General features: G+C 36.6%; 1 protein-coding gene across 1 annotated transcript in view; it reads right to left on the bottom strand.

Moving 5' to 3' along the window:
• The window catches only part of LOC121323626 (ankyrin repeat domain-containing protein 50), a 43,691-nt gene extending 26,120 nt beyond the window's left edge, over window positions 1-17,571 (bottom strand). The window contains exons 1-3 of the mRNA XM_041264785.1: window positions 17,258-17,571; window positions 14,744-16,153; window positions 6,276-6,505 (exon numbers count right to left, since the gene is read on the bottom strand). Of these exons, the coding sequence (XP_041120719.1) occupies window positions 6,276-6,505; window positions 14,744-15,222 (709 nt within the window). The 5' untranslated portion in view covers window positions 15,223-16,153; window positions 17,258-17,571. The remainder of the gene's footprint in view (window positions 1-6,275; window positions 6,506-14,743; window positions 16,154-17,257) is intronic.
• Window positions 17,572-18,878: the final 1,307 nt, after the last annotated feature.

Below are 18,878 nucleotides of genomic sequence, written 5' to 3'. Positions count from 1 at the left end.
TTACTACACCTAAATAGTATAGTAGGTATATAACTCAAACTGTCAGTCTCATATTGTAAATGAGCCACACCAACTTGATAAATTACCAAAATGCTGAATTGTTCTGTACTGAACTTGTCTGCAAGTAGAGTCATGTTTGCTGTACTCACAAGTCTGTCTGCAGAGCTTTGTCTTGACATCCCATTTAAAAAAAAAAAATATATAAATACACACACACACACACACACACACACACACACACACACACACACACACAGTATTAGTCAAAAGTTTGAGTACACCTGCTTGAAACCAGGTTTTTCATGATTATCTATGCTTTTAACTGTATAAACTTGTCTATAAACACTTAATATTTCATTATATGATACATGTTCTTATAAAAGCTGATAATGATAAGCTGATAGCATAAGTGAATTGCATTCTAAAATTGAATTTTTAAAAGAAAATATAAATCTTGTCAATTTCAGTGAACTGGTCACCCAAAGCAAGGGGATTTCAGTCTGAAGCCGAAGTCAGTTAAAAGTCTGAAATGTGTATAACACGGTGTTAGAACACTGGCCTAAGTATACAAGTGTCTTTTTTAGATGTTATCTGAGTTAACTAGCATGTTACCTAATTAACCTTTTTCTAAACAGTGTTTTTCTGTAGGTACAAATGTCAACATACAACTGAAACAGCATTTAAATCAGTCAACAGTCTGTTTTTTTCCCCCCATCTGTCACTAAGAACTACAGAAAATTATTTATTTAGTCAGAGAACAGAGCAAAGAAAACTGAGGTAAACAGCTGCAGTAACACTATTCAAAACCAATCTGAAAAATCACCATGCAAGTCTCACTCAGCATTTATATATATATATATATATATATATATATATATATATATATATATATATATATATATATATATATATATATATATATATATATAGATACACACACACACACACACACAGCAGCATCTGCTTATTAAACCAAAGATAACTTTAGAAAACTGACTAGCGAGTATGCAATGTTTAAACTTAACACAGCTGATACATCACAGCACTACCCTCCGATTTCAGAAAGATATTTAAAACCAAATTTAAATCTCTCCTGCTCTCTGCTGACACAACTGTTGGACTTTTAAACAAGGTCCGGTTCGGCACAGAATTCTATTGTGCTCGCCGCGGATGGGAAGGATTGCAGCACTGCACAAACTGACACAAAGTCGTTTAGTCCACATATCATGTAATGCTGGTTTACATTCTAGGGAAATTATGCCAGTTACCAGACCATCGGTGTGAAAACAGCATCTGAAATTATTGGTCGGCTTCTCTTGAAGACCGCAAAGCCTGACTTGCATAATTTCCATGAATCCTCCCACAGATGTGGGAAATCAGTCTGCTTTCAAGTCACAAATGTCATTTCACCTTGAAAATGTTACTATAAATGTCAATGTTCAATGTAATGTTTATGGCAAATAAAAAAAGTACAAAATATATGATACCATCAGTTTTCAGAGACTATTTTTTCTCAGTGGAAGGATACATAATATATTTCTTATTTTTTTCTTAAAAAAAGCAAATTTGTGTAATTATTTAAAAAATAAAAAATGTAGCCATATTATAAGTGAAATAACCCACTCCAGGGTTTTGTGGTAAGACAATTCTTACCGCACTTCTGGGTGGCTGAAGGCACGAGGCCGCAGGCATGCTGTAATAATTTTCATGAGTAAAGGCGCTAGGCTAAGTGGGTTGAAAACACAGTGGAGAGTGGTAAATGGCAACAAGTTAAGGCCATTCAGTTTTTGGGATATAGCGACATAGCCTGTATTAATGTAAGTCAATTTTTTATTCAATATCAATATTAAGGTTAAAAAAAAATAATAATAAAATACTTCAGAGGCATGCCATTCCATCAGGATTACGGCTAGTTGGGCAGTCCTTCATTCTTCAGCAAGATAATGACCTGAAACACACCTCAAAGTTGTGCACGAACTATCTGGCGAAGAAGGGAAGTGAAGGACTCAAGCTAATGACCTGGCCTGCCCAGACTCCAGACCTCAATCCCATAGAACTTGTATGGGACGAACTGGACAGAAGAGTCAAAGCAAAGCTATCCACAAGTGCCCTACATCTCTGGGAATTGCTGCAGAATAGCTGGGAAGACATGTCGGGTGATTTCCTGCTGAAACTTGTTAACCGAATGTCTCGTGTTTGTGAGGCTGTTATTAAGGCAAAGGGTGGCTATTTTAAGGAATCCAAGATTTAGAGACAATTTTCAATTTTCTTGAACACTGCTATGATACTCCTTATGTTTAGTATATTGTAACATGTGTTTTCATTTTCAAGTATTTAATGAAACGTTTACGATGTAAACCATTGTCAATAGTGAAAAAAAAAAAAAAAAAAAAAAATAGTTTCCAGCAAGTTTACTCAAGCTTTTGACTGGTACTGTGTGTGTGTGTGTGTGTGTGTGTGTGTGTGTGTGTGTGTGTGTATATATATATATATATATATATATATATATATATACACACACACACACACACAGTATATATCAAGTCACAGCCATTAAAACATTGCTTAAAATCCATAAAACTCTGATGTACAGAATGGAGTTGTGTGACTTATCTTTTATTATTTAAATAAAAAAGAGCAATTATTGGACTACCGTGTACACTCAGTCATGGCTTATTGCTTAAAAACATCATTTGAAATACATCAATCCAGGAACTGAGTGAAACAGTGTGAAACAGAAATTGGACTTAATACCATTAAAGTCCTTATGAATGAGTAAAAATAAAAATAATAAATAGAGACAGATGCCTCTACTATACCCCCATCTCCATGCATCACCAGTAGGGGTATAGCAATTAAGGGAACCTTGAGCAAGCCAAGTTGGAAAACACATTTCATAATTAACTCGATGGCACAGAGCAGTAATTCTGCACACAGCTCAAGCCCTGCCCTTCCATCTGGAATCATGCTAGTAGCATAATAACTTCACAGTTAGAGCCTATAGATTTACGAGAGATACTGCAAAATCCACTGTAAGGCACCAACAGGCAATTTGTTTAAAGCTACTGATTCCCCCCCCATTCTGGGGAATAGCAAATTCAATTTTTAAAAAATGGCCAATAATGTTTGTTCCCCACTTTTTATCAATTTATTGATAATCAAACATGACATTTGAACATTACTATAATGTTGAGTTAAAATAAGTAAATTAACAAGACACTTCAATCGTGTCATAATCTTTATACACATCACCTGGATCATTGCTGGCATTAAAATAAGCAATAAAAGTTATTTTTGTTACAACAGTTCAGAAAACAAATAACCAGCACTGTTGTGAGACGCATATGTACAGTCTTCCACTAACACTGTAGTTCAGTCTACAAATGAAGATGTTTGGAAAAGACCTGTTTAACTTATCGCTGGCATTACAATAACAATAAAAAAAAAATAACTGGGGTCCAAGCACCAGACCATGTCACCCATGATCATATTTCACATGTGTCATAGAAGCCCATTGGCCCCTACTAGTTTTTGTACTATATTCTACCATAGATCAATAATGCAATATATGCTGAAATTTGATTTGCTTGTGGCCTCCACATACTTTTAACAAACTTCACAGACAATCTCCCTGAGGTTAATTATGCAAAGTTTAACTCAACTGGCAGAAAGGTTTCAGAGAAAATGTTTCAATATTTTTGACAAATCCAATATTGCCACATATGCAGTTGGATAGAGCGCATATTGCTTCCTATCTATGTTTCTTAGCCACCATAACCATATCTGCACTCTGTGAAGTTATAAGTTAATTTTACATTTGACCTTAAGTAAGGTCACAGTCAAGGTCATTTTTGGCTAGAGTATATATAGGTTCCTATCTGTGTTCCATAGTAACCATGACCCTATCTGCACTCACTCAGGAGTTAAAAGCTGATTTTAAACCTTGACCTTATTGACCATACATTTATTCCAATATGCCACCACTACTCTGTGAAGATTCATGAGTCTTCAATATTCTACCTTAGTAGCCAGCCATGTTTTTTTATGCAGCAAGTTGCCTTGAACAAACTTGATTGACAACCTTGCCAAGGCTATGTATACAAAGTTTTGCTTCAATCAATAAATTGTCCACAATTCTTGAAAAATCCAATCTGGCCACCAAACCATGCAACATATTTTCGTGCTAGCACAACTTCCCACTGGCCTCCACCATCATGTGAAGTTTCGTGAGTTTTACAGACAAAATTTGGCAGAATAATAATAATAATAATCTTAATAACAACAATAGGGTTCCCAAGCAACTTTGTTGCTTGGTCCCCTAGATATGAAACAGTTAAGTAACAGTCCAGCAATGTCATGTGAGAGTAATCCTATTTATAGTACTACACAAATGAAGTTTCATGTTTTACTGGCATTACAATAACCAGGATAAAATATGAAACACCTTTAAACGAGATGTGTTGACTGACGCACTGGTACACAGGTTCACTGCTGTGTTGCCGACTGTAATTTAAATATCGCCCCTTTTAATGTAAACACATAATTAATCCTCTCAACTGTTTCTTTGCTAAATCTGCTTTATTTGCTAAACTTAACAAGAGGTGTGTCTTTATGAAACACATGCTGTGTAGTGTAGTATAGTAACTACATCCTTTACGCAGCAAATACATACATTTCCTTTAAGGAGTGTATAGCTAGAAATATAGCTTTGAGCTTATTTCTTCATCAGATTATATCATTTAAGTAAGAAACAGTTATGGTTTAACATTGCTAATTATAGGTTTATTAAAAATACAGGTAGAGTGGAAAGAAATAAACTAAACAATGATTAAACACACAAATAATTTAGTTTACTTACTTTGGGAAAGCCCCAACTTGAGCACAATACTTTATGTCTAAGTTTTTCAGCATAGAATAAAGTGCTTTGTCTTTTTTGCTTTCTTGTTCTCTACATGTTTACAACTGGCAATATGATCTCAAACCACAGAAAACTGGAGTTGTGAGGTGAAAACGACAACACTGCACAATTCCATTCTCAAAAGGCCTAATTCCTCAATTCCCTCTGCGATTACGGAAAATCAGTAGCCCTCTCTGCGCATATCTGGCAAAGTCTCAAGATCCTGACTGCCACAAGTAGACACAAATATTCCAATACATATACATTATCCAGAGTCCCTGTTGGGACCACCCGAACGTTTCCTCAGCAGAAGTTCCCACAAGCCCAGTACTATCAGGCACAGTGGTTAATATACATATTCCCTGTGCTGTCAATCTGGCTCAGAGCTTTCACAGAAACAAATTAACCGGCTCATGCTTTTCCAGGAATATACTGGATTAACTTTCCACTATTGATTGCTGAAAGTGCATCTTTAGTTTCCTGCAAAAGTAATCAATGACTCAAAAGTGTACACCTGTTCTTGCATCATAATATATACTGTACACAATCAACGTGACAGGTAAGAGGGTTGCCATTATGAAAAAGTAAAAGTGAAAGTGAAAAATGTAACATGCAATCTCCTTTTGTAACAATATAAAAGGTTGTCTGCTTTATCAGTATTTCTAATGTTCTATTTTTCAGCCATATTCATGAACTCTTCCATTGAGAAGTTCTGTGGCACAGGATCTTTTGCCTGCCATCTGACTTTGGAGCTCAATGTTTCCATGGAAACAGTAGTTGTACTTGGACAGGGATTGACAAAATACATCATTTCCATAGAATTTTTTTTTTTATTTGCATTAAAACTGGAGCAAAGAAGTCTAATGCCAATTTCATAAATACATTTATAGACAAAGAGAAGGAGATGTGATACCTTTTATTGGACTAACTAAATAATAATTAACCAAAAGCTTTCAAGAAAGATTGTGATTAATTATTATTTAGTTAGTCCAATAAAAGGTATTACATCGCCTTCTCTATGTCTACCATCTCTGGACTAATGCAGCTACCATTTTATCTATCAATAAATACATTTGAAATGCGAGTGTAATAAGCTTTACTCATACAGTTGTGGATAAACTAAGGGCATTCACTATATTCACGTTGTGTTGTTTCAAATCAACCTAGTCCCTTGGGGGAATTCATAATGAGTCATTCTTCTTATCAGTGATCTTCTAACCCAATCATGAGGCATGTCTGTGCACTCAGTCATGGCCAATACAACCCTTACTGCAAATATTTGCAACCATTTTTTTCCAAATACATAAAATGTGTACTATATCATTCATCACAGGTTGCAAAATAATTTCCCTGTCAAAAGTAGAAAAAGGGAGTTTACCTGTAAACAATTTTGTGACTGCTTTGTTTTGTTTCCGGGCAGAGCATAGAAGTAGCAACCAGGGCGGGAAGAACTCATGGTGGCTTGCTAAAAGTTCTGCTATAGTTCTAGAGGAGCTTGATGATCGCTGCTCCCCTTCACCAAAGTGACACCCCTCATCAATTGAATCCACTAGGATGAAGACAGACTGCTGTGGAGGTTTCGCTCCAAGGAGTGGAAGGAGAATACACCTGTGGAGAGACAAAGAAAAGGATGAAACACAGAGGAAGCAAAAAAAATAATAATACTGTAAACTTGGGGCTGATTAAAAAATGTAAAAAAAAAAAAAAAAAAAAAAAAAACAAAATTAAAGCTTTCTTTTCTGGCTCATTGAAAAAAAAATGCAACATGGAATATTTTACCTATCAGCTTTTGATTCTGGGAGAAAATGAAAAGCACCTCAAAGACCAAAACTAACTATATGTGTAAATGTCAATAAAGTCTGTATGGTCTGAGAGGGTACATTAAATTTTGCATTAGTAAGAATGATCTGCTTTTATTTTCTCAAAGAAAACACATCCTTATAATGCTCTCAGGTCTACTCACTGTAGATTGTATCCAATGTCTCATGTTAAGTGTGACTATTTTGATCTGCTTTACTATAGTACATATTTAATTGATAATATCAAAACATGTAAAAATTGTACTCATTAGGATAAAACACAATGATGTATAAAGAACATTATACACTAAATTGTATACACCATGGTAATGACACCTGTTTCCATAAAATAGTTCTAAAATGAAGACAACACAGTCCCCCTATACGATTTTAAAATTAAGGTTGTAAAATTGATGCACTGTGCACCTGAGACACACTAAATACAAATAAAAAAAAATAAAGAAACATTAAACATGCATTCTGACTGAGGGAGGCATCCACCAGTAAGTCCACAAAGTAAGCAGTTCAAAGACCACAGTGTCAAACAAACACACATTGAACACTTTGTTGTCTTTGAATGACTGCTGGGAACTAAAGCTCAGCAGCAAGTAGAACACTGAGGTACAGCAGGACTGCAAACATGTACTCTATGTACAAACGAAGCAAACAGTCTGCAGATACAGCAAAATTGTCAAACAGGTGGAAATTAATGTTGAGGTTTTAAGTCACAGGTTATTTTTTTTTTGTAAACTTGCTAAATTAAAAACACTACTAAAGGCACGTTCAGTATTAACCAGATGGAATATTTCTTCCAACACTTAAATTGCTGCAGGACAGAAACACAGCACGATAACAGGAGTCAGCAACCTCATGCACTCAATCATTACATTGTTCAGTTCCTGAGAGGCTCAACTAATCACGTCAGTATCAGCGAAAAGCAAGACTGACCTAGCGCCGATAGCATAAATGTGTCCGACATCCACTGGAAAATGCTAGCATTCATACTGTCGTGCTTGCTTACTGTAACAAGCGAAGGGAGAACTATAATGCAGAAAATAACAAACAGCTGACTATTTTGTCAGCACACTTCCCTTGTTCAAAAAACAGAGAAACATGGAAGACATGGATCAGTGCATTTCTATGGAATAAAAATAAGATGGGTTGAATTGCATTTCGAATATATTTGATAGCGTGTGTAATCGGCTGAATGTTTCAATAAATCCCCCTCCCCTGCAGATGACCTGATGATTTTGCACACAGGAGCATTCGCACATATACAGTAGAGGGGGAACAGAAACATATTTTTCCTATCCAAGTAGCAGCTTTTATCAGCATTATTATCCAACAAGTTGAAAAGCCTACTCAGTCACAAAAAATAACATTTATGGGCAAATACTTTCAGGTATCATACCACCTGTTCTGTAAAATGCATAGAGCATTGATACACGGTGTTAACATATTATGGAACACTTTGTTTATATATAAACTCAAGCTTTACATGTCACTACTGGTAGTCAAGCATTTCAGGTACTGTAAGGATTTATCAGGACTATGCCAAGCATAAAACTATTCAACCCACATTTCACATCCCTGTGCATAAATGATCTCTGCATGTCTTATAACAGAACTAATCTGAAGCTTTATGCAGTGGTCTGAGATTGAGTGCCAATATACAGCACAGCTGGCAGAGGTGTTTAATTTCACTTGAGACAGTTTGTACTTTTAGGTTATTGCAGACAGAAAAAAAATGCAGATCAAGTGACAACTCCCAAACATCTGTGACACACTACTAAGTCTTTGTTTAACAAACATGAATTAAAAACTAAAGCTAAAAAAGCATGTTCATCATTACAATTGAAAAAAAAAAAAGTTTTGAAAGTAAAGTAGCTACTAAAGTAATTGCATTTATGGAACTTATTTTACTGTAACAATGTGCAAAAAACAGATGGTCATTCCACACCAAATGAATTACATTTGTGATCACCCCCCCCCCACTGCCTCATTTTGATATCACTTATTGAAGTACCTGGAACTGTTTTAGGAAGAATCCCCAAATACTAGCTCTTAACTCTGATAATTATTGAAGCCATGGGTCCTTAATGAGGCGAAGGCTGCGAAGGATGACTACAAGCACTGACAAGGGGCATGTTTGAGAGGTATTGAGGTTCAGTATATTAATACTGTCTGCATACACTTAACTGCTGTTTTAGTTTAGTAATGTGTCAACATGTTACCTATTGGTGACAATAGATGTTAATGCAATGGAGGCAAATCAAGAAAACAATTACACTGTACTTGTGAGAACTACTGAAGCACTGTAGTTAACTAATTTGCTGTCGTTTTTTCAAGGCTATCTAACAACAACAAAGATTCTGCAGATGCTCATCTTTTGAGGAGACTGGTCAATTGAGATGCAATAATTACAGCATAGTTTGAAGTCTCCCATTTTGCATTAAAACACTTATATTAGTGCAAGTACAGTAGATAGCCAACATCAAGGCATTGCTAGAATACACACCTTTCAGCCCTGCATGTTAAAAATATTTAATTTACATTCTCCTGATTTAAAAATGAAAGCTACATGCAGATTGGTAATTAAAAAAAAAAAAAAAAAAAAAAAAGGGAGGACAGAAAATCAACGTTGGGGAATTTATTGGATTTCATGTAAATTGCAAATGCTTTTGACATAAAATGTTAAATGTAATGTTAATTAACAAGCATACTTCAGATTGAAATTACTTCTGTTAAATGAAAACAGTATTAATTACTATTATTTTTAAGTCTTAAAGGGACATATGGTGCGGACGCACGCATATTTTTTTCAGTTATTATTAGTTAAACTTGAAGCCCAGGAATTATTTATTTGAAACTGATGCCCTCATCACGGGGACTGGTGTGACCGTACGAGATGGGTCGCAGTCAATTGTTTCAACTGTATTTTTGAACTTGTTTGGTCCCAGTAGCATACGTTACGAAGTCTTCAACATTCACAGTGTACCACCCCTTTCATCTGTCCGAGGCTTTCAAGACCGTATTACGGACGCTGCCCCTCTGGCTTCTCTGGATTGAATTGTCAGCCCAAATGTTGATTAGAGCTAATGTTTCTTCATCCCTGCTGCAATCTGGCTCATTTTGCGTATTAAATCAACAGAAATATAGCTAAACGAAACAAAATGAAATGTTCCAGCAATGGAATCTGCTCTACTATGATAAGACTTATTATAGGTTATTCAAACATAAATCAATCTCACCCAAGTCTGTAGATCCAGGTAATCACAAACAGAAAGAAGTTCACCTCAACCTTAACTACAACAGCAGTGCAGTGTGAGAGGTAAGTATCCAGAAGACATTGTTAACACCTTGAAAGATCTGACCTCTCATATGTCCCCTTTTCAGTTATTGTTTGCAACCATCACTGAGGCCCCCCCCACCCAAATGCAATATAAAAAATTAAAAAAATCTGAGATGGCGAGATGTGGACCAGTCCATTTGATGTGGAATTTTAACTAGAACTTTGGAGTGCAGGATCAACCAATAGTGGATCACTTACCAGTCAAGACAGGGAACAGAACGTTACATTTCAGAAATTCCGGGCATTGTACTGCAAGTCCATACTGAAGCAACAGTCTTGCCATTATGGCAAGCCGTTTTAACATTTAATCCTCAATTGCTGATATCAAGAATTGTATTTTTGATATGAAGAATGGCATTTTTGATATCAGTATTGTAATTGTATTTTTGATATGAAATATACAATTCTTGATATCAGAAATGCCATTCTTAATATCAAAAACGTTTATAACAAAAATGCATATTAATGAGCATCCGGTTTAAATTCTATATATCAGAAATGCATACTATTGAGCTTCCGGTTTGAATTCTTGATATCAGAAATGCATACTAATGAGCTTCCGGTTTGAATTCTTGATATCAGAAATGCATACTAATGAGCATCCGGTTTGAATTCTTGATATCAGAAATGCATACTAATTCCGGTTTGAATTCTTGATATCAGAAATGCATACTAATGAGCATCCGGTTTGAATTCTTGATATCAGAAATGCATACTAATGAGCATCCGGTTTGAATTCTTGATATCAGAAATGCATACTAATGAGCATCCGGTTTGAATTCTTGATATCAAAAATGCATACTAATGAGCATCCGGTTTGAATTCTTGATATCAGAAATGCATACTAATGAGCATCCGGTTTGAATTCTTGATATCAGAAATGCATACTAATGAGCATCCGGTTTGAATTCTGGATATCAGAAATGCATACTGATGAGCATCCGGTTTGAATTCTGGATATCAGAAATGCATACTGATGAGCATCCGGTTTGAATTCTGGATATCAGAAATGCATACTGATGAGCATCCGGTTTGAATTCTGGATATCAGAAATGCATACTAATTAAGTGATGAATTACACCCGGTCTTTATGTCTGTTTTGTGTTTGGCAAAAAGTCTGAGAATTCTCATGACATGGACAATGTTTTACAAGCAATAGAAAATGCACTTCTAGGCAGGATTGGAACTCGTAAGTCTTATATAGTTTCAAATAATTAAGACAGAAGTAGTAATGTTCAGCTAAAGCATTCTGAATGCAGAACGTTTTTTTTTTTTTTTTTTTTTTTTTTAACATATATAGGTTATACAATGTGTTATGACCATACAATAAATTATTAAATCTCTTTTTCTCATCTTTGAAAAGACTTTCGAGTTAAAGTCACTAACTCTGATGCTTCGTTATTGTTAGACATGTCCGTTCTGGCCCGTTCTATAGATGAAAAAAATGCCTTAATACAGCAGAAATATTATCAACACTATCGGCCATGGCATTCTTGGCATACCCAGGGTAACGTGCATACAAATGTGTCGACAGGAAGTCTCTGTCTTATTAGTATGTGTTTTTGAAGTCCAAAATTGAATCTGAATGTTCATTAGCATGCATTTTTGATATTGGAAATAGAATTGTTGATATCAAAAACAGCATTGTTGATATCGAAAACGCCATTCTTGATATCAGAAATGCCATTCTTAATATCAAAAACATTATTCTTGATATCAAAAACAGAATTGTTGATATTGGAAATACAACTGTTGATATCAAAATAAAAAGGTACTATTTTTGATCAACAATTCTATTTTTGATATCAACAATTCTATTTTTGATATCAAAAAATAACAATGAGAATTGTTGATATCAAAAACAGAATTGCTGACATCAGGAATACACTACTGGTATCAGCAATTGAGGATTAAATGTTTGCCATAGCTTGCCATATGTCACTGCCTTTTACTCTTACATTAAAACTCAACAGAAATCAAAGTTCTACCATTAAACACGAGTCAGCACCATATACATATTTAGACAATTTTATCACACACCATTATGAATCATCATATTTTACATCTTTTAAGAATACAGTATTGACTGTCCAAATCAAAAGGAATAAAAGCACAAGGCTGAACTTCAAAACAGCAGCATATTAGAGAAAGTATAATATACTGGACCGTACAAGGAAGTATATGTTAAATATCAGCTTTACAGGGAAGCTTATGTTGCCAATGATATTCAACTTCTTTTGTTTTTTTAATGTCTTGGTAATAAACAACACAATGACCCAAAGTCAGTACCAATTTGCAGGACACTGTTGCTATTCTATATGTTCTGCAAATACTGCAATGTAAGTTTAAAAGTGGTCTAATCCTCAATGAATCTTCTGCAGCTGTGCACCAGATGAAAGTTACAGGGAACTTTTGATCATTGATTTTGCAGCCTTTCAGTCTTCTTTCTGACAGCTCCCAGAAACAATAGAACCAAAAAATCAAATACATGCACCATGCTGCAAAAACATCATACCATAAATGACTTTTAAAATGTATAAACATAATTCCAATGCATATTTCTAGAATATCTAAATAAAGCACCAATTAAACCAAGGCTATTAACCTTAATTTAAAGCTATATTCTTTGTACTACAAGGCAAGTATGGTTTTCCAATTTAAAAGGACAACTAAGCAAACATGCGGTTCATATTACAGCTACAGCATGGCTAGCAGAGGATCATTATGAGACAGATATACGCCCCTATAGTTAGTCAAAAAAGGAAGGGTAAAAGGTCCCCTTAACTGGCAATTCTAGTGGTAACAATTTTCTGGTTGAAGCCCATGGCTTTTAAGCTGTGCTGTACATTAATGGACAGCATAAACTAGATTGAAAATAATATCAAAACAGATTAATAACTGCATTTTAAGAACTGGCTGACAGCTGAAAAAAGGGGGGAAAACTGACCTAGTTTTTTACTTTGCTTTCAAATTGTCAATTTGTGCTTTTAGTACCTCCAGATGCTCAGACATACAATTACTGTTTATTGTGTTGTGGGCCGTCCCTATTCAATGTAGTAAGATTAACTTCCAAATGTCTCTGTTCCGAACTTCTAAATAATGAGCTAGCCCAGAAACTGTTGCAACCACTGTAAAAGTACTGGTAAAACATTTAAAAGCAGGTTTAGACAGAATTATAGTAGCCACTTGTGTGATACATTAATCACCACCATAGTGCATTAAAAATAGGCAAGCATCATGATGTATCAAAGGAAATTAGGATCACAGACCCACACATGAACTAAAATGAGTTCCTGACCCTACGAACCACATTCCAAGATTTCCATATGGTCGAGAGCCGCAAGACGCATACTGTAAAACATGAAATGTTTGCAAGCAATACATTTTAAATACCATTGTTGTGCAGTACAGTAGTTGTTAGGCTATCTCTTGATGGCAGCAAAATACACAAGAACATGGGATAGAACATTAGAGCATGCACAGTTTCTGTGTGTTATTTTACTGTTGATCTACAGTGTATTAAACTTTAAATGCAACATATCTTGTGTTTCCGTTATTTCTGTACGCTGTATGTACTTAAATAAAATATGTTCAATTATTATGAAGCAAAATATAATAACTGACCTGACTTCACCAAAAACACCACATAAAAAGACACATTTTTGTAAGGATTCTTTTTGACAAGCTCTTCCCTTGAAGATCTGAATGCTGGGTTTAAAAAAAAAGATTGCTGCGTGTGTTCTATACTTTTGCAAGCTTTGTGGATGACAAATGCACTGTATTTATTTTGAAAATGATTACAGTATCTGCAGTATCGTAAGATATGCAAATAGAATATTAATTATATACCTGAAATAACATTTAAACCTGCATTCTCTAGTCTAGCGCCAACACCAATTTCATAAAGAGATGAATTCGTCTGAATAAGGATGTTTGGCATGAGCTATATTCCAGGCTTGCCATACAAAACTTGCTTGAGTTGTTTAATCAGCTTCTTTACTGAACTCCGAAAGGAGCATCTGTCAAGTCTGATCCAGGAGGATATTCAGGTGAAAACGTGTGTTCAGACACAGGTTTACCACTGTTTTCAGTGAAAGCAAACGCTTTTTCTCAGTCTGGTTTAAAGTCTCTTAGGTTTGTTTATTACTTGTGGATGGTTTGCTCAATGCCATTGTCTCCACGAAACGAACAAGCATTTATTCAAAATTACGAAATGTACTTTCAACTGCACATCCGGCTTTCACTCTGTGATCGAAATATGCATGCGCCAGCGAGTGGTGCTGAAAATCAACGAGCGACGAAACATGCTTGCAGTGAACATACAGGCACAAATAATAATAAACACAAATGAATACAGAGAACAAAAATAATAAACATGTGTTTATTTTTTACTTTCTCTCATTGTTTTTGTTTATTATTCTTTCTTCAGTTCATTCAACCCGCAAAGTTTGAGTCACCCAGCATTTCACCAGGAGCCGCACTTGAACTGCAAAGGAGCTGCATGCGGCTCACGAGCAGCCTTGCAACAAATCACACAAAAAGTTTTGCTTCCTACTATACATTTATCCCTGTCAGGAAATGACAATCCTGAGATGAATATACTGTTTGATGACTATTCAGCACATGTATTATAAACAAACAAACAAACACAATTACTTACTCTCTCTGCATGCAATAAAATCAATTTTAGTATACCTTTTGAAAGCCTCTGCGGGATTCCTTTCACACTCGCCAGGTTGCAAAGCACTCTGAAATGCAGGGTCTCTTACTGTCTCCTCATATCCCTGTATTAGTCCACTGTGGCAAATCTGAGCCACCAGCCCCCGAATAAAGCCACTCACACAGAGCGTGTCAGAGTCGTCCGCCCGACAGAAATGGAAAGCCAGCACTTGCCGGTGTGTCCCCCTTTGCAATCCCTGAGGTGAGCTTGGCCACAGCAACTCGGTGCACAAAGCGGTCTTCCCACTGCCAGGACCCCCCACCAGCAGCACTCCCCAGGCTACTGCTTTGCTGGGAACAGTGCTGGAATTGCTCACAGGGTTTGCTACACTAGCCTGTTTGTTAGGCGTGCTATTAACACTGTTTGTTTTCTCCTGGAGGCAGTGCTGGAGCTTGTGGAAAACCCACTCCCTGCAGTAAAACCTCTTTCCCTGCAACAAACTGGTTTGTGCCATTGTGAATCCTGCTGTTACAGTAATTCCTCACATGGATATGTTCATTTTCTGGGCTGTAAACTAAAACAAGATAGTCTCTCGCACTCTCTCACTCACTCATTCTGATCTTGTTGCCACAACAGCTTCAAGTAAGTACTTTCAAAGAAATTCACAATTGTAATTATGGCTGGCCTGATGCCCCCTATTTCTTGTTTCTTTTATTAAAAATGTAGAGTCTTCCCACTGGTGGTGCGTTGCATGAAATGATGTTTAAGTGCAAAGGTATTGTCTAAAGTTTTTAAAAAGTGCGCTTGATTCCACTGTTGGATAATACTTTTCATATGGCTTTGTAGGTCAACCCCATAGCTCCATCTGGATCTCATATAACAATGTGTATGTTTTCAGTGAAGAGAATGGACAATACATCTGGAAAAAGCTATGTAGTAATGTCAGAGCTTTAACATGTCCTGAAAGTACTGTTTCATTCCAAGTGTTCATTTACAGGTCTAACAAAATACTGTACATCTGGAAACTTTGGAAGTTGGCTGCTCCCCCACTGAATACTGAAATAGTTGGTGTTTGGACAAGAGTTGAACAAGCAGCATTCAAAGTTATTATTTTGGTTTTGCTGAAGTGCAGCAATATGTCACAGCTGCATATGAATCGCAATCAAAATCCTGTCTTTGTTATCTTCAAAACAAAGTAATAAGGCAGTGCAACATAATTTTGGTTCAGTTACCGTCCATGCAACAAAGATCTCTCATATGTGACATATGTGTGCACAATGCTTGGAAATTCTGTTCACATTGGTTTATCTGACTCATCTCTCATCTTTGTGTGACAAGCTGCAATATGTTGCTTCCAGTTTAGCAAAGGTTTGTCACATTATTTAAGCCTGGGTTTTTTTTTCTTCTTCATTAAACTGAGGACACTGTCCCAGAATGCCAGTATACTGGAAGAAAAGAAAAAGAATGTCAGAAAAATCCCTTAAACGCTGCATTGTTAACATTACACACACACACACACATATATATATATATATATATATATATATACATACATATATATATATATATATACACACACACACACACACACACACACACACACACATATATATATATATATATATATATATATATATATATATATATATATATATATATATATATATATATATATATGTGTGTGTGTGTGTGTGCTTAAACACAGTTACAGTGGAGCCTTTGTGCAGCACATTGCTTTCTGGTGACACCCACTGACTAAATTAACTGTACAAGGTACCCGGCTTTTTGTTTAAGTGCTGGATCGTTTTCTGTCCTCTCGCTCACACACATGAAGATGAGAAAGGTTTCTTGTCATGGTTTCTCCACCCACTGGTTTTTCCCTTCCTTCCTCTGTGACTTTAAATCTAGTACAATATAATTATTCACATCCGTCCTGCTTAGAAGCCGGTACTACAGTAACCTCGAAAAACAGCATGCCCACAAGCCCGTACTTCACCCAAAACCTTTCGTCTTCTCGCCTATCATTATACTACAGTACATTACAAATATAACGCAACATGTATTCACTTACTATATGGAACTATTATATTATTATCATCATTGTTATTTATTTTTAAGCAGGGGCGTCATATAGCCTACTCAATATTTATATTTCGCCTCAATGATTTGCAAAGTACAGTACAGTAGGAGGCTATCATTTTCTACTTGCTCTTCTAAAAAAATGCATCGGCTTTGTTTTTATTTACTAAATAAATAAATAAAAGCCTCAGACCTTCTCACTGCCTGAGCCATAATTTATTAGAGCAAGACATACTACCTTTTTTTTTTTTTTTTTTTTTTTTTTTTTTAATTGTCGAGTTTTCGTATATTGTAATCCAGTTTAGAATAGCATTATTGTTAATTATTTTACAGGCTACATCAGTCGATATGTTGTTTTCTTCTGACAAACCTCACCCCTTGTGTTTGTATTTAACAGTCAATCATCAGTTCTATATTTTCTAAACAAGGCATGTATTTGTCTTCTTGAAAATGCTGTATTTTGGAAATACCTTATCACAGCCTCTCTCCCACTTTCTGGGTGCACACCTCTCGTGGTGGTTGCGGGGTTTTTTTTGTTTTTTTCTCTCTCTCTCTCGTCCCACTAACCAGCTGTCTCTTTCTCTTTGCAACACGGTCTATGTTTATTTTTTTAATTTTTTGTACTTATTTCGATAAACTCGTTTTCAAATCCTTAAGCTCCATGCAAGCTTTCAATTCTCAAAAATATCATGTGTCCTTTTTCTCTTTAGTTCGTCCGTTTGCTCCTTTCTGTTTTCTCTCTGTCGGTGCTCCTCCTGCCATCAAACACAGACCTAGACTGAACTGAAATCTCCACCTCCAACACTCAAAGCAATTCTCTCCCACAGACACACACACAAAACAGACACGTGGCCTTATGGGAGATGTAGTCATTAGGCCTCATTCGACTCTAAAGGTCTGATACTCATACATACAGTACGAATGTGAAAACTCATGTTTGTGGATTTTTTTCTGTCATTCCAGTAGGTTAAGTTTTACCTTTGTTTTTCAACTTTTTATACATGTAAAATACAGTATATAATAAACCTAAATGCTGTAGATCTATAGGGAGAACATTTGCAACATTTCGCAAAAGGCAGAAAACAGAGAGACGCTGGTTCCATTTTCAAATCCTATCTATTTATTTCTCTGGATATTCTCTCTGCACCCAGACCAGAGACCACAGCTCTGTCAGCAACACAGGATTCACAGGCAGGAATGCAGAAACAAACACATAAACAAAGGAACCATGACAACCAGCACATCAACCCCCTGAACTGCCCTGCAGCGCCTTCTTATAGGTTTAGCCCACCCCCTTATGCAAATAGATTAACAGGCTTCAGACACATCCTATTGGTCCTCAACCACACACCAGGACCAATGGGAACACAGATAACTATGAATGACAACAGACCAGAGCAGACAAACAAACAGTGGATCACATGGTACGGGGATACACGCACAAAAGGTAAACAAGCAATGGCGGAATACAGAGAGGAGGGAATAACACGCATAGCATGCAAACACAAACAGACAGCAGGGATTGCGGTACATAAACAGAAATGCACAGATCGCTACATTGCCCCCGCCTTAGTCTCTTTTTGTCCCCAAATCGACCACCTCCCCCTTGAAACACAACCCCACACCCCTTGTGTCCGGTTTTTCACCTCTGGATTGTGGTGGGTGGGTTGGTGGGCAGTATCCTCTCCTCCTTCTGCCGGGCTGATCCTGAGTCTTCAGTCAGGGGAGCTCATTTAACCCCTCTGGTAACCCCTGAGCTTCTGTAAGGGGGTGCCTGTTTAACCCCCTTTCTACCCTCTAAGCCCGAGTGACTTTTGCCTCGTCAGGGCTTTCTTACAGAGGTTGATAATGTTAACCCGTTCTCCACCGATGCCCTGCTCTCGACCTTTACAGAAGCCTTTGAAAGGGCTGGTGCTTGTAGCGACGGCTCCTCTCTCTCTGATAGTCGGGCGGCCAGCCCATCCCTCTGTGGGGATTGTACTGGTGGCCGTTGCTTCTCAAACTCTCTGCTGGTGCTCTGCTCCCGGCTTGCGAGTGTTGGAGGAGTCCTTGAAAGGGCTGGCGCTTGCAGGGGGACAGGGGGTTGTACTG

This window comes from Polyodon spathula, chromosome 1 (genome assembly GCF_017654505.1).
Source record: "Polyodon spathula isolate WHYD16114869_AA chromosome 1, ASM1765450v1, whole genome shotgun sequence".
NCBI classification, from domain to species: Eukaryota; Metazoa; Chordata; class Actinopteri; order Acipenseriformes; family Polyodontidae; genus Polyodon; species Polyodon spathula.
This window is presented reverse-complemented; position numbering and strand designations above follow the sequence as displayed.